The sequence below is a fragment of the Crotalus tigris genome, unplaced genomic scaffold, assembly GCF_016545835.1.
Source record: "Crotalus tigris isolate CLP2741 ecotype Arizona unplaced genomic scaffold, ASM1654583v1 scf7180000017753.6788120, whole genome shotgun sequence".
Lineage (NCBI taxonomy): Eukaryota > Metazoa > Chordata > Lepidosauria > Squamata > Viperidae > Crotalus > Crotalus tigris.
Genome location: NW_024096615.1, coordinates 792,700 through 816,892, shown reverse-complemented (window position 1 = coordinate 816,892; position 24,193 = coordinate 792,700). Strand labels below are relative to the sequence as shown.

The 24,193-nt window shown below is 36.2% G+C and overlaps 1 protein-coding gene across 9 annotated transcripts in view; it reads right to left on the bottom strand.

Annotated features, from left to right (window-relative positions):
• Positions 1-620: 620 nt before the first annotated feature.
• MGAT4A (alpha-1,3-mannosyl-glycoprotein 4-beta-N-acetylglucosaminyltransferase A) overlaps positions 621-24,193 on the bottom strand; it is a 94,122-nt gene continuing 70,549 nt past the window's right edge. For 3 of the 9 annotated variants that reach the window (XM_039340615.1, XM_039340612.1, XM_039340613.1), the window contains exons 9-16: positions 23,115-23,229; positions 21,682-21,812; positions 18,767-18,874; positions 16,204-16,397; positions 8,814-8,892; positions 7,583-7,649; positions 6,805-6,917; positions 621-5,108 (exon numbers count right to left, since the gene is read on the bottom strand). In XM_039340615.1, the coding sequence (XP_039196549.1) occupies positions 5,049-5,108; positions 6,805-6,917; positions 7,583-7,649; positions 8,814-8,892; positions 16,204-16,397; positions 18,767-18,874; positions 21,682-21,812; positions 23,115-23,229 (867 nt within the window). In that variant the 3' untranslated portion in view covers positions 621-5,048. Of the gene's footprint in view, positions 5,778-5,801; positions 6,482-6,804; positions 6,918-7,582; positions 7,650-7,862; positions 8,265-8,813; positions 8,893-16,203; positions 16,398-18,766; positions 18,875-21,681; positions 21,813-23,114; positions 23,230-24,193 lie in introns of those variants that run through there. The other 6 variants (XM_039340616.1, XM_039340614.1, XR_005556384.1 and 3 more) reach the window with 6 other exon arrangements.

Below are 24,193 nucleotides of genomic sequence, written 5' to 3'. Positions count from 1 at the left end.
CGGTTATACACTCAGTCTTTCCAATCCCACCATCCAGCAGGTTAATAAAGTAAACTTTAGGGATTAATATGTAGAGTACTCAGATTAATATGTAAACTCTACTGAATGGTCAGTGAAGTGGTATGTGACATCACTCTTATGAGGAAGAATATAGTATATACAAATAATATGTAATAGTTTTCAGGGGGAGAAATGAGAGAAGTGGAAAACTGAATAAAAAGAGTATTTATTTATTGATTAAATTTGCCTAGCTTCCCCAAAAACAAATCTGGGCAGCGTACAACTATCAAATTGTGAAAATGAAAACAAGGAGGGAAAAATAGAGATATATTACTGCATATCAGGAAGAGTACTATGTCATTGTGTTTTTCTTTTCCATCTTCTTTCCCTAATCATTATCCCACCTCAGAAAATTAAAAAGTAAACTATTCTAAGATACCCATTGTATGTCAGCTGAAATTATGCTGGTTCTATATATATATCTTTTAAAACTATTGCATATAAAAAGCATTTTTGTAGGTTTTATGTACACAAGTGTTTCCAGTGGTATTTATCTAATACAAATACTTCCAGTCCTTCTGCAAAACTTTCCAATTGTTATTCTAGTTAAAACTCCAGAATGCAGTTTTTAAAAATATTTATTTCAAATAGTACACGGGCAGCGTGTGGCACATAGCGCACTGATGAAAGGCACAATTAACATGACCCAGTTAGATTTTCAAATGTAGCAGCAAAATTAACAATACTGAAATCTAGCTCTAAAAAAAGTTTTACAAGGAATTAACCACATCATGGAGAATGCCAAGGAACCTGGCTGTAGGATGAAGGATTCACAAGCATAAGAACAGAGACACAACTAGAAAGCTGACGGAGTCAAACAAAGAAGTTGGGCAACTCTAAATGTTTTAAACCAGTAAATTGGTTTCTACTGACAGTCAAAATAGCATCTTCAAAACACCATAATTCAAGTAATATACAAGTTCTTTTCCCCAGAAGGAGGAAGTAGACTGAATATGAGACCTAATAGGCAAGAAGGGGCATGAAATAATATTTGAATTTCAAAAGCTTTAGGGAAAAAAACATTCAAAAGCTCCTTTAAAAAACACGGATTTTTTGAGCACCAGAAATATCCAGACACCTTCTATTAATATTTTAAAAATAACTATGCTTAATTATCAACTGCTAAGATTTAATACTTCAGTAAAATAAAGAATGCTAGCAACTTGAACATTTATTTCAGCTGCATTTATATTAAGAAAATATGAATGCCAGTAGAAAATATAAGAAAAGATATATCAGGAATTTGCAACTGCTTTGGGATGATGGGTATATTTAGAAAGCTGAAATGTATCACAACCCAAACACAATGAAATCTGGGAATAGCTCTGGCCTACTCTCAAAATGGCTAGTATGAGGGGAAAAAACCTATGGCAAAGTACAGATTCTATCTTACCTTCCAGGCACTCTTCTAAACAAAATTCTGGGCAGTTGCCACACATTTTATTAGAAAACTTATGAACTATTTTTTGAATTAAAAATAAGCCTAGTACCATGTATTAGATTCCCATTTTAGAAATTCAGAATTTTTTAAAAAAAATTCTGGTTGAGCAGATGCTAGAAGATGTGTTCCACAAGTTATTATCTACTCTAAACTATCAGGATATACTTTTTTGTTATGTCATGAACTGAGAATTTTCTACTGAACCTACTTTCCAGCAACCTAGTGACATATAATCCTTGACCTGCAACCACTCGTTGAATAACTGTTTGAAGTTACAATGGCAGTGAAAAAGTGACTTATAATTGGTCCTCACACTTGCAACTGTTGCAGCATCCACACATTCACAGATGAATGTGGCAACTGCCACGTATTTACGATGGTTGCAGCCTCCAGGGGTCAGGTGATCACCATTTCCAGCCTTCCCAGCAGGCTTCTGACAAGCAGCCAGTGGGGGAAGACAGATTCACTTTACAACTGCAGTGATTTGCTTAACTGTGGCAAAAAAAGGTATAAAATTAGGCATAACCCACTTTACCACTGCCTTTTTTAGCAACAGAAATTCTGGTCTCAATTGTGATTTTACATTGAGACTCTGTAACACATTCTTTATAGTTGCATTCATGTTCTGATGAACTATTCATGTATGTTGTTATTGAAAAGCAATAAGCTTTTTGCATATTCCATTCAGTGAAATTATTTAAGCACCAACTCAATGCATATTGGCTTGGTTTGGGGGGGGGGGGTTGCGTCTGGCCTTCAAGTCAGTATTATACTGACCCCTGGTAATTTTCAGAACAATTCTTTGCCGTTTTCTTGGCAGGATTTCAGAAGTGGTTTGTTATTGCCTCCTTCCTAGATTGAGAGAGGGGGACTGTCCCAAAATCACTCATCTGACTTCATGCATAAGGCAGGGTCTCCCAGTTTCTAGTCTAATGCCTTTATCACTATATTGCCTCTCTCACTGTAATACTTACAAAATAACAATCTAAATCTTCCACTAGAAAATAAAAGAAAGCATTTGAAGTGATTTTTTTTAATAATCTCTATTACACCATCAGATTAACTGAATGTACTTAGAATTATGCTAGGACAATACCATTAAGGCAATTCTATTACTATAGCTCAAATGGTGGTTAATTGTACACAACTCTTTTCTTCATCAGGGCATTAATCAACATAGAAGTTTATTAGTCCATTTAGATCAGTGGCTCGCTACCTTTTCTATACCCTGCACCCCTAGAATGCTTCTGATATATTCTCGCACCCCTTACAAAGGTTTGAAATAACAGCAATAAATTATGCACGTACACTATAATTTTGAAAACCCAAGTTTTCGCACCCCCTGGAATATCGTCTTGCACCCTCAGGCTTGCGAGCACCCCCGGCTGGGAACCCCTGATTTAGATATTCTTATACAACTGGCCGATTGCTTTGGGAGATGGGTGTTCTTACCTGATTTATCCTAAGCCTATTGGATCTTTAAAGCTGGCAGTATAAAGAGTTGATATTTACTACTTTTTCTCATTTCCAATTGGCAACACAAGAACATTTTGCTAGTGTACCTCCTTATCTGTGCAATTCTTTATTACATGGAATGGTTTATACCTAAGACAGTTGTCTATAGATGTTTCAAGAATTAAAATTAAGGATTTAAATATTACTAATATTGCAAAGTAGAATACTACTGAACACAGGAATATTGCATCTGACTAAGCATGCCTAAAGTTGCATTGGAGAAGATCACTTTTGATTTCTAGGTTACTTTTAAATCAATTGGCTAGTGATTTTGCTTTCCCCAAAGACCATACATTCAATGGGAGGAAGTGATCTATTGGTCTTTGGAAGAGAATAGCAAATTACATTTAGATCTAAGGTTCAGACTAATTTTTAAATTAAATACAAAAGGTTAATAAACCTGCACAAACTGCAATGGAATAAGCTGCTAGGGATAGAAAATCTCACATTTATGCAGCAAAGACTCATAAATCACTGATCTGCTATGTTAGCTTGAGAGCTAGGACAAGTGATTATATAGCTTTACAACTTGTTTGTAGCAAAATTAAAATACGGAAATAAATATTTTTATATATGTTGTTCCCTTTTCCATATAAAGAAAAGGAACATATTTTGAACAGTTTCTCACCAATTCTCTGTGCTTTTCCTATCAAACCTTATTTTTGTGTAGGAAAACATTAATCTTGATTATCATTATTAAGTTTATCATAAATATCCCATATACTACACACCCACCTCAATGTGGCATGTCAATATTAAATGCACATTCAATTAGTGTTCAATATTACAGGCAGTTTACAGGTTATCTAAAAAGTTTAACATTTAAGATTTATTGAACATTTAGGAATCAGAGTTCTGCATTAGTTTATTATATGTCCGTAAAATAGGCCATTATTACTATTCCTTTCATTTTAGAATCAGTACAGGCCATCCATTAATTTTATGGAAGTAATATTCAAATTTATAATTTAGCTAGTATGTCATATAAGCACTTTTGTATGAATATGTCCCCAATCAATAAAGAATTTGAGCAAAACTATTTCATAAATATAGGATCCCATCTATTTAAAATCAAAGCAATCTCAAGTCTTTAATAATTTGAAACAATTCAAGTATTTTTTCATACTGTGATCTTTTTTTTCTTTAGAAGCCGTTAGACTCAAATAAAAAATAGATATCCAATCCCTTCAATTCCTTACAAATAATTTCTATAGAAGGCAAGAGAGACACTGATTTTTGGCAAAAACTTACATCTGAGACACAGAAATATCTAAGAATTAATTCACAACACAAGCTACCACTATTGAAGATTTAATTTACCTGCGTGAGTCATAGAACTAAAAAAAAAAAGCCTTGGTTTTCATAACTTGGCTGGAGTTAGATAAGAAAAAAAAGTTTTGTTACTATTATTACTTTACTATTGCATGTTTTCTGTGCTACAGAGCACAAAGTGCTTGAATTGCCTCTTTTCAAGGCTACTGACCAAGCAAACATCTTTTTTCTTTGCAATATAAAAGAAAAGAAGCATTTAGATCACAGAAGCCTTGCTTCAGTCAGTTGGAGTGCAATGCTTTTAAGCAGAAGCTGGATCTTAAGAAATAGAAATCACTTCCACATTTAAGGACTGACAAAGTTACAATTATAAAAGCTCAGCTGAGGTTACTGTGTATCTGTTCCATTATCCCTAACATGATGCTAAATTAAATCATTCAAAAGCACTGAGCAGAGTTCGTTGAAAAGGGGTTGCAAAACCAAAAAAAGTTGATATCAGAAGGCATTGCTATCCAAAGGAGCAACTTGGTTGATTGCATTGAAGAAAACTTTACAAAGATTAAAAAAGAACAACCTGTTATCAAAGTACCCCTTTAATGGGTAATGATTCAAACTTTAAATTGCTGCAGACTTCATTCACTCTATTGAAATATAAAATTCCTTAATTCCAAGGCTGTGAACATCATAGGTAATGTTCTTCAAAGTTCTTGCATGCCATGCTTGTATCTTTGAACACTATATCCTTGATTCTGTGAACCTCTCATGAGGATGTTCTTCTGTGGAAACCCTTCTTATTTCGGTGGGATTTGTGCAGAAGAATCTGGCATGATACAAAAGTGCTTCATTGGCAAATTCAGTTTAACTCTTCTAACCATGACAATATATTACAAAATATGATTATTAACCAAGTAAAATGTAGAGTTAACTCAAGAAGTAAGGTAATACATTAAAAAACTTAATCAAGTTATTATTGGCATAAAAATATGTACTTTTCAAATTATTTAATAAATTAAATACCCTAAATTTTTTGAATATATATCCCTGATAATCTATAAAAGAGGGTTTTCAATAACAAAATAAATGGACTTTCAAAAAGTACCCTCTTCATAAAATGTATTATAACACATTTTTCTCATTTCCAAGGAATGTAACAATATGTACACCTTTTTTCGTAATTACCCATCACCATTGGATAGACCAAGGAGTATTTATCTCTAGCCAACCAAAGTCATGTTCAAATTATTAATCAAGATAAAGAATGCCAGGTGAATATCAGTTTCTACACTGTAATTAATCCCTCTTGCTGAGTCGATATTCTCAATTACAGTAGAATTCACGAGAGGTAGTGTTTCAGTGAGAAAATTGAGTTGAAATAAGGTGCATACTCAATATCTTCCTTCTGCAGTTTGGATGATTTTGCAAAAGTGTTCAAAATATTATCTTCTTACTTCTTCAATATTGATCAATTAGGGTGTTTTTTAATATGAATCTGTAATGCAGAATTGAAAAATGTCTGATGGTCCCCAATAAACAGCCAAACGCTTAAGCAAACATAGATCATATGCTTTTCAGTGTAGTGTAATCAAGTTATTGTAATAATTAACAAATGTTTGGGAGCACAACAAAATCACTTTTTTGAATGTGCTTTTATATGCATTTTGATACAAGAATGCCTGCTAACCAGAGATGGGATGAACTCCTAGATCAAAATTTACAGTATCTGTTATCAGAAGACATGATGAAAGAGGTTGCTGAGAGATATTGTTCAATACATCTCTATGGCCATTACTACTGAAAGATAAAGGAGAAACAGAAACTGCCTCTTTTCTATTATAAGGTATGAAATAGTTATTTGTTATATTACTACTAACCACAATTTCTCTAAGCCAGTTTTTCCCAACATGACATTTTAAATGTATAGAACTTATATGACAGCGCACCGGATTTGGCAAGTCTGATCTAAGTCATTAGGACCCCTGCAAACTGACAAACTTGACATGCTTGATTACTGTAAAAGGTTTTCTGAACTGTCTATTACAATGGACTAGCTCAAAGATTCCATGAACAGAATATATTGATAGAAAGCACTCTGGAACTTGATAACAGAAGAAATGAATTTCTTTTCTCTGCTATTCTTAGAAATCAGATCTCAGGAACTGGAGAACCTTCTGAATAACATGGGCGGTACTGTAGCTAGGAAAATTGGAAAAAAGGGACATTCAACAAATAGGACATTTTTGGATCTAACTCAAACCATACCACTAGAGTATCCAGTCTGTTGCAGGAAGTCAAGAATATACAAGTGCTGTAAAATGCAAAAAATCAAACTATGCTGAATTTTGCAGTAATACTGCACTACTACTATTTCCTGCACAGCAGTTACACTTTTATAAAGAAGAAATATTCAGAATAGCCCCAAAGATTTAAGATATCATGATATTTAATATAAGAAACTTAAGAATTTAAATGTTTGAAGGCAAATGTTCTAATTATTAAGCATCCTGTATAACTCTTACCTCATTTATAATTGCCCAGACAGATGAATTTTGTATGACGAACAGCCGGACAGCTGTAATTGGATTTAAATTGGGACTGACTATTCCTTCTGCTCTGCCATTTTCAAATTTGCCTTTAAAAGCAAAAATAATTCTAAATAATTATACACTCAGCAAATACAAATCACTTACATGTAATCCTATTCATTTTACACAAATAGATTACAAAACCTGGATTTTATGGACAATATGAAAAAGTCAAAATTTTCATCTGCCATCTTATTTATTTTACCAAATGAAAATAGTATGGTCACTTCATTTAGCTGGAAAATGAACAATTTCAAAAAAGGCCTTCAGAGAACATGAAGAGTGCAAATAGCATTTGACTCAAATTCTTTAATGCTGCTGTATATTTTTACAAAGCCAGATGGTTGCTTTAAGGAGACACTACATATGTTCTCCTATGGATTCCATGGTACCACTCTGGAATAAATTTTGAAATGCTACACTACCATAAAAACATTTAAATGATGCAGACTTCAGAATCCATAATTAGTTGGTTGCATTTTTTTTCTAGAACTCAGTTCCAATGTGTCACAGCACACCTTCTTCTTTTGTGATAATGCCAACACCATATCGGCTGCTCAAATACCTTAATCTAACATTAGTTCATGAAATTCTGTCACCTGAACTTGATTAGTATGCTATTAGATCAATAGTAATGCAAAATGAGCCACAACTTGAATTACTTAAGTTTTGTATTCAAATGTCCATAAAACAGAACTGTAGTGTTAGTTACCTATTCTGAAATAACCATCTTCTAACCATTTCTCTTTGGTTTCTTTGCTTAATAACAGCTCTTTATTCTGAAAAATGAGATATAAAATATTATCATCTCATTGATAAAGGATTTAATTAATTGTTTAACAAATAATAACATGCTAATGTATAGCAAATTCACAATTCTTCCCCTCATCCCCACTTCATAATTCACTGGAAGCCAACAAGACTGGACTGGCCCCTCCCAAGAGACCATGGTTGGTCGATACCAGGAAATGAAACAATATTCCTAAAAGATGATATGCTACATCCTTTTATTTACATATATACAACTTATTTTAACATAAAATGCATGATGTGATTTTGCCTTGTCTCTCACTTATCTCTGGAATGTTCAGTAATGGCATTTATGTATTGATCACCTTATATTCCTCTTTGAAACCTAGCTCAACTCCTTTTAAAAAGTTGTTGTAGTCCAATACTAAATATATTTACTGATAAATAAACCCCAAGACAACACAGAATTGAAATTTTACAAGTTAAGAATTTTAGATAATTTAAATATTATTTTTAATCATCTGTAAGGCATGCAGTCCAATACACCTTTCCTCTTTGGTTCTACCATTGCTCAGCATTCTGAAGAAAGATGGAAAACCTATCATCTATCAGCTGTTGCTGAATTACAAAACTTCCAGCATGGCCTGTGGTGAAAGAGATACAGGAAGATTTAGTTTAATAACTAAAGTCAGGTTTATTGGTGATGCTCTAATAATATTTAAACAAGTCCTGTTCTGGAGGCGGGGGGGGGGGATGCCTTCAGCTCACAGTCCAGGCTTATTTTTAAAGAGTGGGATAAAAAGAAATGCTGGTGATTCCAGACTCAGTTATTGCAGGAAGTGATTATATGTAAATTCTCAGCCTTGAGCACGCAAGGCAAACAGCCACTGTAATCCCTAGTATTAATAAAAGAGTGTTCCTCTTACTCTCTTGTAATCCCTTCTACAGTGAATGCAATACAAACATTAATTATGTTCTTGCTAATTATCCAGTGTTGCAGTAAGCATTCAGCTTGGGAATAGGAGAAAAAGGAAGCTGAAATAAAATAATAAGAACAGTCATGGTCACATGATTTTTCCAATTTAGTGACTGCGCTATTTAGCAATCGAGTTCTGGTCCCAATTGTGGTTGCTAAATACTTGTATTTGCTGTTACACTCATAGAAAGAAAGAAGAAATAGACTATTATCATACTTTAAGAGGTAATATGTCCACAGTTGTATTGACCAATATATCCCCTGGATGTTCTGGATTGCCACTATGGAACAGGAATCTATATCATGGAAAACAATAAAGAAAAACAAATTGGGAAAACAATCACAAGTTACCATATATATCCAATTCTATCTGTTGAAGAGTTTAATTTCAGGTAATATGCAAAGAATTGTTATCAAGGACCAAGAACAAAACATAATGTTCAAAACTGATGTTGCAAACAATTCATTATGGATAGTTTCAAATAGGTGTGTGATTCAAATGCCCTTAAGTAATACCTAAAAAAGATAACTAGCAGAATTTCAGTTATAACTATACAAGCTCAGAAGACTTTTTGTTCTATTTCTTTGCTGAGAATCTAGTTAAAGGCCATATTGAATTGTAAGTCGTCCAGAATAATTGACAGAAAAGGGCAGCTATAGAAATTACACAATTTCACAATTTGCAAATCCTCCTTCATTCATATTAGTGTATTTAATATTTGCTTAAAGCAGCCACTTTATTATATATTATTCCAACCAAATTACTGTATTACTCTAGAAAGGTTTCTACCAGTATTAACACAGTTACTATTTTTCAAGTGATTGCAATATTGAAGAAACTACTGCTCCTCTTAGTACTACTTGCCAAGCATCTAGCAACCCCCAGGACCTACAGTTATTTGAAAAAGGAAATACATTTCATGTAAATGTTTCTTTTTTAAATATGTGGACATATCAATATTTTATCTTTAAAGATATAGGTGATATAATTGAACAAAAATAAATATGAAGAATTGATAAGTATTTATTTATTTACCGTGGGAAAAGTAAGTATGCCCTTAGCTCTAATACATGGTATTGCCCCCTTTGGTGGCAGCATCCTCAAGTACACAGCTTATAACTGTCTATCCATCTCTGATATCAACTGGGAAGATCTTTTTTTCTCACTACTCCATGCTGATTTTTGTAGCTGTGCAATGTTCTTGTAACTAGCAAGAAACTGTTGATTAATTAAAAGAGGAAAATGAAGCTCTTGTTCACTGAATGACAGAGAAGAAGAATAGCGTAGATCAGTGGTTCTTAACCTGGGTGATATTGCCCCCCAGGGGGCGATTTTGTTTTTCAGGGGGGCAATGGAACGAAAAGGGGCGATGCGGGAGTGAAAGAACGAAAAAGGGGCAATATGGGGGGGATGGAGCGAGAAGTTTTGGGGACACTTTTGAGCCTTCCTCTGCGGCTCCGAGCCTCCTCCGCCATTTGCAGAGAGAGACAGAGACAGAGAGAGGCACTTATGCTTCTCTCTCTCTCTCTCTCTCTCTCTCAGATTTGCCCCCTCAAAGGACTCCTGATTGTCCCTGCGCTCAGGTGCCCCGTCCCCTGGGAGAAGCGTGGCCAGGAAGTCCCTTTCCCTGGCTGGCCCCGTCCGAGGTGCAGTGGCTGGGGAACTGCGCAGGGAAGCCCTGGGATCCCCACTGGGAGTAGCCTGCCAGAGCCTCAGCTGAGGGGGTCAGCCTTCCTGCAAGCCGTGGCCCCGAGGGAGAGCAGCCCCTGCGATCCCCAGCTGCGGGACCATTGGCCCAGCTGGCTGGGAAGGCGTGCTGGAGTCCCAGCTGCTTTGTCGGCGAATAATGTGAGGGAGCAGAAGATGGGGGGAGAAAGGGAGGGGGAGGCATTTTCCAAGCAGCAGCAGAACAGCCCCGACCAGACCCACGGGAGTGCCTCCTCCTGGGGCCTGGCACTGGCTTCCTTGCCCTCCTCCCCTTCTTCCTCCTGCTGCCCCCCAGGTGGCAGTCCCAGCTGGGCCGGTGGCCGGCGGGGGCATCACTCCCTGGGCGACGCTGGTGGGTTGCGGAGCGCCGCGCGGTGCGGAGCAGCCCCATCTCCTCCAGCACAATGGACCTACTGGAAGCAAGGGAGGCTCCAGCGTTGGTCCTGGCGGGAGGCGGATCATTGCCCCAGTTGCGACCAAGGACACCAGCGATGCGGGAGAAGGTATAGCGATGCAGCTGATGGGGGGGCATTCCACGGATGCCCCACGACTTAAGCCCGGGGACGCCGGTGGCGCGAGGGGAGGCTTGGCGATGCAGCCGACGGGCGGGGCATTCCATAGATGCCCCGTGGCCCCGACTTGAGCCCGGGGACGTCAGCGGCACGTGGGATGGCCTGCCAATGTGACCGTGAGCCAGTGTGTCCCCGCAGGCCCAGCAGGTAGTGGAGCTGGGTGCCTCCAGCGGTGACAGGGGGTCTTCTGCTGCCTCCTGCCCCCCTCCCCACCCCTTTGGCACCCTCTGCCTTTGGTTCTCTCTCTCCTCACCTGGAGAAAGAAGGGGGGAGGGAGGGAGAGGAAAGAGAGAGAGAGGGAGAGGGGAAAGAGAGAGGAAAGAGAGAGAGGAAGCGCAAGTGCCTCTCTTTCCCTCTCCCTCTCTCTCTCTCACACACACACACACAAAAATTGAGTAGGGGAAGAGGACTGGCAAACCAAGGCAGAAAGGGGAGAGAGAGAGAGAGAGAGACCCTTTTGACATCAAAAATGAAGATAACAGTGAAGATATATATATATATATATATATATATATATATATATATATATATATATATATATATATATATATATTTTTTAAAGGTAAAAAAGGATATATGCAATGTTATCTTCATTTTAGATGTCAAAAGGGTTTTGCGGCTCCCAGTGTTTTGTTTTCAGTAGAAAATGGGTCCATGTGGCTCTGAGTGTTTTGGGTTGCTTACCCCTGCTCTACCCATACAGTGGCGCACCATTGGCCAGAATGGGCAGTGATGGAGGGGGGGGGGTTCTTTCAAAACATTGCATGCTGTTTTGTATGTCTCTTTGTATTGTACATTTTTAGCGTGCACTCCAGTTCGATATTATATTTTCTTTGTGTCTTTTTAATCCTTTTTACAATGTGCATGACTATATATACTTTCCTCGAATCTTAATTTAGTTTCAGAGTTTTCGTCTTGAAATTCTTAGTTCCTGCATTGCGGTTTGTTCTTATGCCCTTTTTATATTTCTTTTTGCATCTTAAATTTCACTTGTAATTCAATCATTAAATGTTACTGTTTTTCTTTCTGGGCATGTGATTCGTTCAAAAAGGTTAAGGGGGTGATTCATTCAAAAAGGTTAAGAACCACTGGCGTAGATGATGTGGTTCACCACTGTTCAGTCACAATAATTCTAAACATAATTTTGAAGTTTTTCTGGATTATTATTACTGAGCCAGTCTACTTTCACTACTCTATCAAGTGTTTAGTGTGGGCTAAAGAATTATCTTTTTTAAAAACTGCACTATATTTTGGAAACCCATTCTGAAGGTCTGTATAATTTTATGTAAACAATAAAAATAACAGACTAAATTACAGAATTTCTCTGATGGTCTGATCCAATACATTTGAAATTAAAATAAATGCTATGCCATCTTTTCATACTAGCAGCTAAAAACAAAATGTCATTCAAATCATTTCCAAACAACAGAAAATTTATGGTAGTCATGTTTCATATGATATTTTCAGAATTATAGATTCTTGTTCCTCATCATGTAAGCATAATCATAAAGATGTCATGTGAATGCGTACATATTAAATCAATGAGGGATTCTACATAATGGATCTTAAAGAGTTTACTGTCACTTCAGTTCATTACTTTTTTTTATGAAAATTTTTAAAATTTTTACAAAAAAAAGAAAAAGAACCCTACCCGACCCACCCCAACCCTCCCACTCCCTCCCTCCACCTTCCCAGAGCTGAATATAGGCTTAATTAAAATTTCTTAAGTTTCTTAAAATCTTAAGAAGAAGAATATAAACCATAAATAAGTCTAAATACAATACTTATACAACTTATAAAATAATTAACAATAATATATATATGTAAAAAGCATAACTATTAGAGAAAAAAGAAAAAAAGAGAAAAAAAATGCTTAGAAAGAAGAAGAATAAAGGAGAAAAAAGAGGAAAAGAAATATAAAAAATAAAGTAAAAATAAAAGATATAAGAAGCAAGAAAGAAAAAAGAAAAAAAAAGAAAAAAAATACAATCTATAAAATATAAAATTTATATATAAGTTATTGAAAAACTAAATAATATTTTTTATATCCAACCTGTGTTGTACAAAATCTATCCATTTTTCCCATACCGCAAAGAAGTTCTCTTGCGATTGATCCTTTAAAAAAGCCGAAATCTTTGCCATTTCTGCCAAATAAGAAACTTTAGAAAACCACTCTTGCAAAGTAGGCAAAGATTCCTTCTTCCAGGATTGCCCTACTAACAATCTTGCGGCTGTGATTAAATTTAACATCAATATAACCTCCTTAGTGTCACAATCAGTAACAATACCTAACAGAAACAATTGTGGGGTAAATTTAACCCTCCTTCTAAAAATTCTTTGAATATTCCACCATATCTTAATCCAAAAGGCTTTTATATTTTTACACGACCACCAGATATGATAATAAGTAGCATCTAAACAACCACATCTCCAGCATTTAGGCTGTAGGTCAGGATACATACGAGACAATTTTTGTGGATCAAGGTGCCATCTATAAAACATTTTATAAAAATTCTCCCTAAAGTTCTGGGCTTGAGTAAATTCAACATTCCTCACCCAGATGGTTTCCCAGGTATCTAGTAGAACTGGTTCACCGAAATTTTGTGCCCACTTAATCATACAATCTTTAATTAATTCTGGTTCTGAATCCAATTCTACTAGCACCCCATAAATTCTCTTAATGTGAGTTCGCCTTTGATCCTTTACTTGTTTAAAAAAATTTTCATCTTCTCTAAGCAGGCCCACATTACGATCTATCTTCCATCTATCCACTATTTGTCTATACTGAAACCATGAATATATAATGTTTTCTAGTGCTAAATCTTCCAAAGATTTTAACTGCCAATTTTTACCATCCCATCTGAGTAGTTGTGCGTAGGAAACGCTATCCATCTTAACTACTCTCTTTATACCCTCTATCGCATGCCAAGGTATAGCCCATAATGGTATTTTAAAATCACTTCTATAATATTTCCTCCAAACCCAAAGTAAAGAAATCCTTATAATATGGGATTTAAAAACCCGATCAACTTTTTTATTAAAAATTACTTCAGTTCATTACTTTTATATGCTTTGTATATACCATTATGTGTAAAAAAGTATTTCATACATATGTAATAGAATAAATATTTCCAGAGCTATGTATAAATACTACATAACAATTCAAAATTCACTTAAAGGTCGCAGAGCAATTAATATATAAATCATTTCATTTTATATCCAGTTTAATATATTTTCTAGCATAAATATAAGGGCAATTCAGAAACAAACATCCGTTTGATTATCAATGACAGACACTTGCAGATACAGAACTTTTATTATACATGTTAGAAAACTACAACATTACATTACTTTTTAACATAATTGCCATTCAAATTGAGTCACTTGTCATAACATCTTACAAGGTTTGAAATTCGTTGGTAGTAGTCGCTCGGTGGCAAATCTGGGCTATGGGGGGGGGGTAATCAAAAACATTCCAACGGAACTGCTTCAAAAGTTCTTGGGTGCTTCTAGCAGTGTGCAGGAGAGCATTATCGTGAACCAACACCAAATTGGAAGTGGTGCCATAGAAAATCCCATCAAATATGAAGATGCCAAAGGAGTACTTCTAGTGAGGTTCATGGAGCGTGGTTCGACCATCAGTTCAGAAGTCTACTGTGAAATGTTACAAAAACTCAGACAAGCCATCCATAACAGGCGTCGGGGCATGCTGACTTCCGGTGTGGTGCTGGTTCACAGTAATGCTCACCCACACACTGCTAGATGCATCCAAGAACTTTTGAAGCAGTTCCATTGGAATGTTTTTGATCACCCCCCCATAACCCAGATTTGGCGCCTAGCAACTATTACTAAGGAATTTCAAATTTGTAAGACGTTATGACAAGTGCCTCAATTTGAATGGCGATTATGTCGAAAAGTAATGTAATGTTGTAGTGTATAATAAAAGCTCTGTATCTGCAAGTGTCTATCATTGATAACCAAACAGAGGTTTAGTTCCAAATTGCCCTCGTACTTCATTGCAAGAATATAAGTTGCATGACAATAAGCCCTAATTGCAAACTGCATTTTTAAATATATACAACTAAATATTGAGCTACCATCATTTCAAACTAAATATGAAAGCACCCAGTAATAGATGAAACAAGACTGGTTAAAATTAGCATCCTCATTCCCTGTGTTGAAAACGCAGCACAAAAGTATCTTGCTATGGCAGTGGAGGATGAGGAAGATGAAAACTTTCTAAAATTAAGCAGATATCTTAATATTTTCTATTATTTTTAAGCAGATATCTTTTTAATGCAAATACTTCCATTCAGGGAAGATGCTCACTGATTTCAGGGATTCCTACTGCTTCTTACATTCCTGCAGTAAGGTAGTCCTTGATTTACAACTACAATTGAGCCCCACATTTCTGTTGCTAAGTGAGACATATGTTAAGTGGATTTTGCCCTCTTTTGCGATCTTTCTTCCATAGTTGTTAAGTGAATCACTGCAGTTGTTAATTTGGTAACATGGTTGTTAAATGAACTTGGTTTCCCCGTTGACTGTACTTGTCAGAAGGTCCCAAAAGATGATCACATGATTCCGGGACACTGCAACCATCATAAATATGAGTCAGTTGCCAAGCATCTAAATTTTGATCATGTGACTATGTGAATGCCACAACGGTCGTGTGAAAAACTGTCATAAGTCACTAAATGGACTATTGTAAGTTGAGGACTACTTGTAATCTATCTTATTTAGCAGATTTTTCAGGCCCTTTCTATCAGTTTTTTATTTTTGAATTCTCTCCCCAAATAGTAATCTATTCATTCTAGGTACTTTAGGAAACTACAAATAGTCCTTGACTTACAACTATTCATTTAATGACCATTCAAAGTTAAAACAGCACTCAAAAGTTACTTATAACCAGTTTTCATACTTACAACCATTGCAGCCTTCCCATAGCCATGTGATCACAATTTGAATGGTTGGCAACTGACATGTATTGATGAGTTACACTTGTACCAGGGTCAAGTGATCACTATTTGTAACCTTCCCAGCCAACTTCCAACAAGCAAATTCAATGGGGGAAGACAGATTTGCTTAACGACTGCATAATTGACTTACCAACTGCAGTGACTCGGTTAACAACTGTGGCAAAAAAGGCCATAAAAGAATAATCAGATGAAGCACAAATCACTTAACTGCCCTGCTTAGCTATGGAAATTTGGGTCTCAGTTGTGGTCAAGGACTACTTGTAGTGTTTTCACTGTTTAATTTACAGAATATATTAACACCTTCAGCTTAGGAGATGTTTCATATTAAAATGAAAACAGAACAGTTACCTTTCTACATTAACTGGCTTGTCAAATTTAAACAAGATATAATCTCCAGCAACTGGTGTGATAGCCCAAAAAAAGTCTTCACCCATGTAGGCTTTTTCAAGAGCATGCCCTTGGTAGACCTTTAATGTTGTAGAAACCTCTGCTGGTGGATTCACATGAATTTTATGCAATAATGGTTTCAGAAAGTCTTTATCCTACAAAAGAATGACAAGATATAATGCTAAATGTGAACAACCTCAACAAAGTATAGATGTATAGGACAGTAAATATATTTCCTGTAGTTTTCAAGGTTACTACATTTCTCTTGATAAAAATCATTTGTGACAATTTTCCATGACACATTTCACTTAGATAAAATTGTAGTGAAAACTTCCCCTAAATACTACATCTGGAAATATTTTGTTCCATAATGTATAGGAAAATGTGGGGGAGGGCACGGCGAGATGACAGCACCTTCGTACAAACTCTCCTGTTTATAAATTTCCCATTTTTAAGCTTTGTTCATCTTATGTTTGCTTTTAAACTATTTTTATTTTCAATCTATGGAATATTACAGTCAGCAATAACATTCTGGATGGTTTTATTTATTGCATGAGAAACAACCTCCTATACTTGCAGGTAATCCTAGATTTACAACCATTCATTTAGGAATTCTTCATTTGAAATTCCAGTAGCACTGAAAAAAGTGATTTCAAACCAATTATTGCACTTTCAATGATCGCACCACCCTGAGAGTCACAGGATCAAAATGCAAGCGCTCGGCAACAGGGATGCATTTACAAAGGCTGCAGCGTCCCGGGTTAGGTGAGTGCCATTTGCAATCTTTCCAGCTGGCTTCCAAAAAGCAAAGTTAATAGGGGAAGCTGAATTAATTTAATGCCATTGTTCACTTAATAACTGCAGGGATTCATTAACCACCACGGCAAAAAGAATTATAAAATCAGGTGCGACTCACACAGCAACCTCATTGCTTAGGAATGGAAATTCCGGCTCCAGTTGTGGTTGTAAGTCAAGGACTGTCTGTACTATTGTGAAAACAATTTTCACCGAATGCCGTTGCTTCCCCACCAAAAGGGAGGCAAAGTGAGGCTTGACTATATTAATTTCTACCAAATTGAAAATATGCTGCACTGAGTTGGTCACTTAGGAATATTGCAACATCGACCTTGGTAAAGTTTAAACACTGTTCATTTTTGATGATAAATGTGTATTTATTTCCCTGAAAAGTTCAGGCTCAATGTAAAGAAATATGGCAATGCTTAGAAAACTACTAATTCAAGTTAATGATAACTTACCCACAAGTAGATCACAGAGTCGCCTTGAACCATAAGGTGGCCGGCATATAAATGTAATAATAATAATAATTGTAGGAGATTTTAATGCAAGATTTGGCACAATGATTAGGCCCTTTAGAGCCGTGGTGGCACAGTGGTTAGAATGCAGTTCTGCAGGCTATTTCTGCTGACTGCCGACTGCCAGTAGTTCGATCCTGATGGACTCAAAGTTGACTCAGCTTTCCATCCTTCTGAGGTCAGTAAAATGAGAACTCAAGATTATTGGGGGCAATGTGCTGACTCTGTAAACCACTTAGGGAGGGCTGTTAAGCACTATGAAGCGGTATATAAGTAAGTGCTATTGCTATTGCTATTCAAACCTCATAAATATCCTTCAGAGGTATTTTGCTTCCACTGTTGGAGAGCCACCAATCCAATGTCCAAAATCTAACTTCACAGGTTTTTGTATTGCAAAATGCTTTAACAGCCTCAGTTTACATATCCTAAATGGTGTTGCCCCTAGGGACAGACCAATCGAGCACCATAGATGATACACCTCTTGCTTCAGGACTTGTGAACTTCCTAAGAGACCATACAACAGTTAGTGCTTCTGACTTGATCATTTACCAATGACACTGTCTCTTCATTTAGATAAGAGAACTGACTGATATTCCCTGTCTATTGGATCCATTGCACGTGGTGCAATGCTCAGGATGTATAAGATGGTCAATGAGAATGAGTATGGCATTGAAAGAGCTTCTGAACTCTTCTCACCTAAAAATGGTACATCTTGAAATAATATCATCTCCCCATCATGACCCCATACCTAAGCACTATGTGTCTCTCATTCAGATTTGGCAACAGATTCTAGTTAACACCCACTCTAACAGAATTATCAATTGATCAGTATAAATTAAATCACTGGCTTGACCAGGACTTCCAGAAAGAGAAAAGAAAGGAAAGGAAAATCTTGTGGTGACTTTTAGGGATTTCTAGATGCAGTCATATGATCATGATCTGGATGCCTGGCAACCTATTAGCACTTATAGCTATGCTTCCCAACTGATTTGTAACAAACAGTTAATGGACAATGAGGAAGTAAAGTCATAGTCATTTGATGACTCACTTAACAAGAAAATTATACTCAGATTTTGTGGCAATTGTATTTAAATACAGCATATAGTTAAGAAACATATATTTAAGAAATATGTATTTCTTAATTAAGATTGATTAATAAACATGTTTCCAAAAATTGGTGTATGTATATGTTGCCTTCTATCAGTACTCACTGTGAGTTTTTGAATCTTTCCTTCTAGGGAAGAGTGTAGACCCACATGCTGAAAAAGCGAAGGCCTGAACCGTATTCTGAGATTCGATTTCTGGCGATCACAATGTTTCTTTAACAAAATGGTGGAAAATCTTATTTAGCATACGACACATCATCATCATACATGGTTTTAAAACTGGCTATCTGGACCATTTATTGCATTCTTACCTTGTTTTTATATAGCAGACATGATTTCATTCAGAATAAAATAACGTATTCCCACCACTACAAAAATTCAGTCATCGGAACTTTAGTAAGTGATTATATAGGAAGTGGTGAATAGTTTATCATTCATCTTTCACAGCTGATAGGATTTCTAAATTCTGAGAAAAATATATTTTCCAATTGCAACTTTTACTTCTGCAGTCTGCTATGTCACTCTGCTATTTGAAGTGCACTTAATTAAAATAAAAAATAAAAATGTCATGCCCAATACAGTAATATATAATATATTAGGCATCATTCTTATTATGATTTGGTCTGAAAACTAAAATTTGACAAAAATTAATATTTCTGATTTTAGTATAAACTCCTTTGCCTATTGTTGTCTTCTTTCAATAATTTTCTCATATCGATATATATACCAGTATATCTCATATTGCTATATCTCATATACATATATATCTGATATATCTGATATATATAAGGTATACAGCCAACATTTCCACACATGAACTTTGCAGCCATTCAAAAACCACTCTTGGTTTCCAAGGCCTCAAGACATTGGCTATGTTTGACAGCTGAGCATATTTATTTTGGATTAAAAAGCAACCCAAAAAAAAGAACAATGACAAATCACTTCTGTACTATGGCTAAGAAAAACTAGCATGAATTTAATGGAAGTCCCTAGCAGTTCGGTTTAATGTAAGGGAAATTTTATTCCTTATCTGTGCATGCCCCACATTGCAGAAGCAACTCTTTTGCTCTTTGCAATGGAAAAGATCTGAGGGATTTATAAGTAACCTTTTTCCCTTTGAAGGGCATTCTTGCTTTACCTCTCCCTCTAGCTTCTGAGTCTGAACGGCTCCCTGGATCATTTAAAAGGAATTATGACTTGATTTTGCAGAAATGGAATTGAGAAGACTTCTGCTCCATACCCCTTCCACCTTGCTACCGCTAACAGGACACCATTTTCCTACAAAAGTGCAGGCAAGGGAAGGAACAAGGGAAGCAGAGCATCCCCAAAGACTGGCAAAGAGAGTTAGACAGTGAAGAATTGTCTGTCCTTCCCTGCTCCTCACTTCAACAGCAGCAGCAGTAGCAGCTAACCACAGTTCCACACAAGGTCAATTTGATCTATCAGCCTTGTTAAAGATACAACAAGAGGAGCACTATAAGGAAGTGGTTTTCTCCTGTCCTTGAAAGACAGATGGAAGAAGAGTACCTTGCCTGGACTGTAGGGAAAAGTCTATACCATTTTCAAGAGAATGGTTATTATTGCAATTATGAAAATTGTGCCAGTCTCTCAACAGAGAGACCGAATAGAAATTCTTTCCTGACTAGTTTTTCTGTTACATCAGGGGTGGGGAACGATGGCCTTTTTATGGTTTGTGGAATTCTGGGAGTTGACGTTCACAAGTCATAAAAAGGCCATCATTCCCCACCAGAGTTATATAAACCTGGCCTAGGCAAAATATTATATTAATTAGGCATCCTCTACACGGTAAATACTTCAACTGTTGCAGCTTTCAATCTATAAGCCAGGAAGCATGGTGGTAGTAAGGAGTCTACATTTGGAAAAAGGGGATACTTGTACACAAATGCATGTTTATCCCTAAGTAGATTCAGGTAGATTCCCTCCCTCCCCCCCCCCCAGCCCTGTATATTCAAACTTCAGACAGGATATTCTCAGCTGACTATTTGCAGAAGGCATGCCTTCTACTGGGGCACAGCTGGAGAAGTTGAAATATTTTTAGGATATAATGCAGTCTTTATAGTACTTGGCCTCTGTAGTATGTGTATAGTAGGTCTGTGCAAAGCTTTCTAAAGGAGTGTTTTGCAAAATACAGTATGCTAGCATAAGTAAAGCATCCCTTTTTACTCTAGGTCTTCTGCAAAGTTTGGTGTGATTGCTTTAAAACAGTGGTTCTCAACCTGTGGGTCGGGACCCCATTTGGGGTCAAACGACCATTTCACGGGGGTCGCCAAACAACGCAGTCCGCCATTTTTTCCCCCTTTTCCTTAGCTGTGCTACTCCCTTTTATTCTATTGGCTTTTGAAAGCCAATAGAATAGACTCTCTTGAATAGAGTCTAATTCTATTGGCTTTCAAAAGCCAATAGGAATTGTCCAGGCTGTCTCTGCCCTGCTGAGCCCGCCAAAAGTCCCATTCTGCAAACGGTGCTGCACCAGTTGAGTAGTCCTCGACTTACAACCGGTTGAGTAGTCCTCGACTTATGACCGGTTGGAGGTCGAGGCATTAAAAAGGTTGAGAACCACTGCTTTAAAATGTTCATGGTTGTGACTACAGATGCATGCACACAGAGCTGTCTTGTTTTTCTGGCAGTCTCAGAGAATTGTTGTTTGTATATGTACATGCATGCAGCCAAAGACAGTTTTTGAAATTATCTTGCCAAACCTTCTAGAAAATGTACTTCCTTAACATTTCAAGAAAGGTACCTCAGTTATATTAATCATGCTTTTCAAAATCCCCATCCGAAAGCTTTACACAGCTTCAAATGATTTCTTTCTGGTAATGTCTGAACCATTAATCATATCTTCTTAAACATATCATACTACACTAAACGTTGTTTACCTACAAGAAACTATAATTCAAAAAAGAGCTATAAAACTATGACTAAGTTGCTTAATATATTTTCTTACAATCATGTCACATAGGTAGACTTTTCAGAAATATTAAACTCTCAAACCGACTTACTGCATCTTTCTCTGGATTGCACACTTTCACCCACAGAATGTGATCCAAAAGCCAGTCAATTGGTTTCTCTTTATAAAACATAAGTATGAACTCTACAATGAGTGTAATATCTGGAGACTGGAACATTTTACCTGTAAATAATAACATGTATCAACAATAACTGAGCACTTTGAGCTATAAATGCAATGTTTCATTAAAGAGTATGAACCCAAAACTCTGATGTTTAGAATCTGAACCAGCAAATTACTGCAAAATGTTCTTTTTATAGAAAGTAGCACTATCAGATAAACTAAATTTGCACTAAAATAATTTAGGGTAATAGGTTCATTTTGATAAAAAGATAGGCTGAAGACACAAGGGCATGGAAGTGCTGCCTAGATGAACTCACTTTCAGACATAAAATTAAAACTAATATATGTTAAGTTTTATTTCTCTGTACCTTCTCATTTATTAACAATTAATGCTGTAAACTTTCCCTTTAGAGATAAAAATTCTCAAAAGCTGGTATCCATCATCTATATTTCTTGTTTTATTCTGTACTTTTCTTGCAGAACTAAAAATTGTTATATGTCATGCCTTGCAGTCAATGTATGTGCAGGGTTTCTTGGGTGAAGATGGTCCTTCTCAATTCATAAGAACTGTTGCATTCATTTCAGCAGATGTCAAAGCATAGACACTACAGCAATCACTTTTTTTTCTCAAATGCCAAATGCAGCGTCATACCACTTTGACAAAAGTTCTGCCAACACTCATTCTGCCAACACATTGGTGCAACACTACTTTTGTCATTATTCCTTTCCCCCCCCCTCTACTGAATGGGAGATTAGGCATTTGTTTCCATTGGTCAATTTAAAAAGGGTTATAAGTTGCACATAGTATGCCAAATAATAGAAATTATAATAGTAGTGAAGAATTAGAAAAGTCATATTCTTTTTTAAAGAAACCCAGTATCTTCAAATACTTGTATCAGTTTAATATTAACATATGATGAAAGTAGAATTTCTCTTTAAATAAGATTTCAGGAGCAAATATTAAATTGCTGGCCTTGATAAAGGCAGAAATAAGACATAAAGAAAGCTTTTAAAATACTGCTTTTCATTTGTCTTAATCTATAGATGAACTTGCTTAGATGATTGAAGTCCATTTCAGTCTTATACTTCAATTTTAAACATTTTATTTAAGAACTGCAAATATAATTATAACATTATTCCATTTTCTACCACCTGGGTCTTGTTAGAAGTTATATATTACCTACACATAATCTAGTAAGGAATGATATGGGAAATTTTACAACTAATACTTTCATATTAGGAAAGTAACTTGAAAGCTGTTTTTGTGTCTGGGAGAGGGTTGTTAAACTAGTTACCCAGATTTCACAGTGCTTTTCTCTCCTTCCCCTTTTAAAAAATTATGTAAGGGCCTTTTTTTCTTACCAATGAATCCCAGCTGAGAGAATTCTAGAATCATCCAGTCTTCTGATGACAACTGAAGTGCAAAATTTTTTATTGTGCTGAAATAATTCTGCTTGACAACGATGTCATCCTCAAGCTAAGGGAGTCAAGCACAAGCAAGCAAGCAAAATAGAAGAAATGAAATGAGGAATGAAGTTGTATGGGGGTGGCACTAAACTAACCAGATTTCAGATTCAAACATAGATGTAAATCCAGCCATCATTAGGTCTTTTCCTACAGATGATTTGAAATGTCCTCTGCCCTGAATCAGCAGAAACCTATTGTGATAAGAAATTTGCTATCCCTACTGCTAATCCTTAGTCTGTGGCTTCTGCTTCAAACCAGTATAATCATCTGAATTTCTCCTAAGGAAAAAGCAGACAAGGATTGCCCTTGGAGAATATAATAATGAGGGGAAAATACTACTTTAACACTAGAACAGTTATGGCTGTCTCACTCATAGGCTGTGTGTATAATGAAGGCAATATCATGTGATCCATCAGAGGAAAGAGCATAAAGGTAGTCCTTGATTTACAACAGTTTATTTAGTGACCATTTGAAGTTATAATGCTGCTGAAAAAGGGATTTATGACTGTTTTTCATACTTACAGCATTGCATCATTCCTGTAGACATATAATTAAATTCAGATGCTTGGCAACTGGTTCATACTTATGACAATTGCAGTGTCCTGGGATCATGTGATCCCCTTTTATGACCTTCTCACCAGCAAAATTTATGGGGAAACCAGATTCACTTAACAATTGGGTTACTAAATTAACAACTGCAGTGATTCATTTAACAGTTGTGACAAGAAAAGTCGTAAAATGGAGCAAAATCCAGTTAACAAATGTTTCACTTAGCAACAGAAATTTGGGGCTCAGTTGTGGTCATAAGTCGAGGACTACCTGGATTTGTGCCAAAGTTGGGTACAAGAAAGGAGAGGCCTGTTCTTCCATATGTACTTTCTCTATTATTTATTATCTTGATTTATTGCTGGCTGTCCCAAATCCATGATTCTGGGTAGTTAACAGCATTAAAAACACCACATAACACAACAATA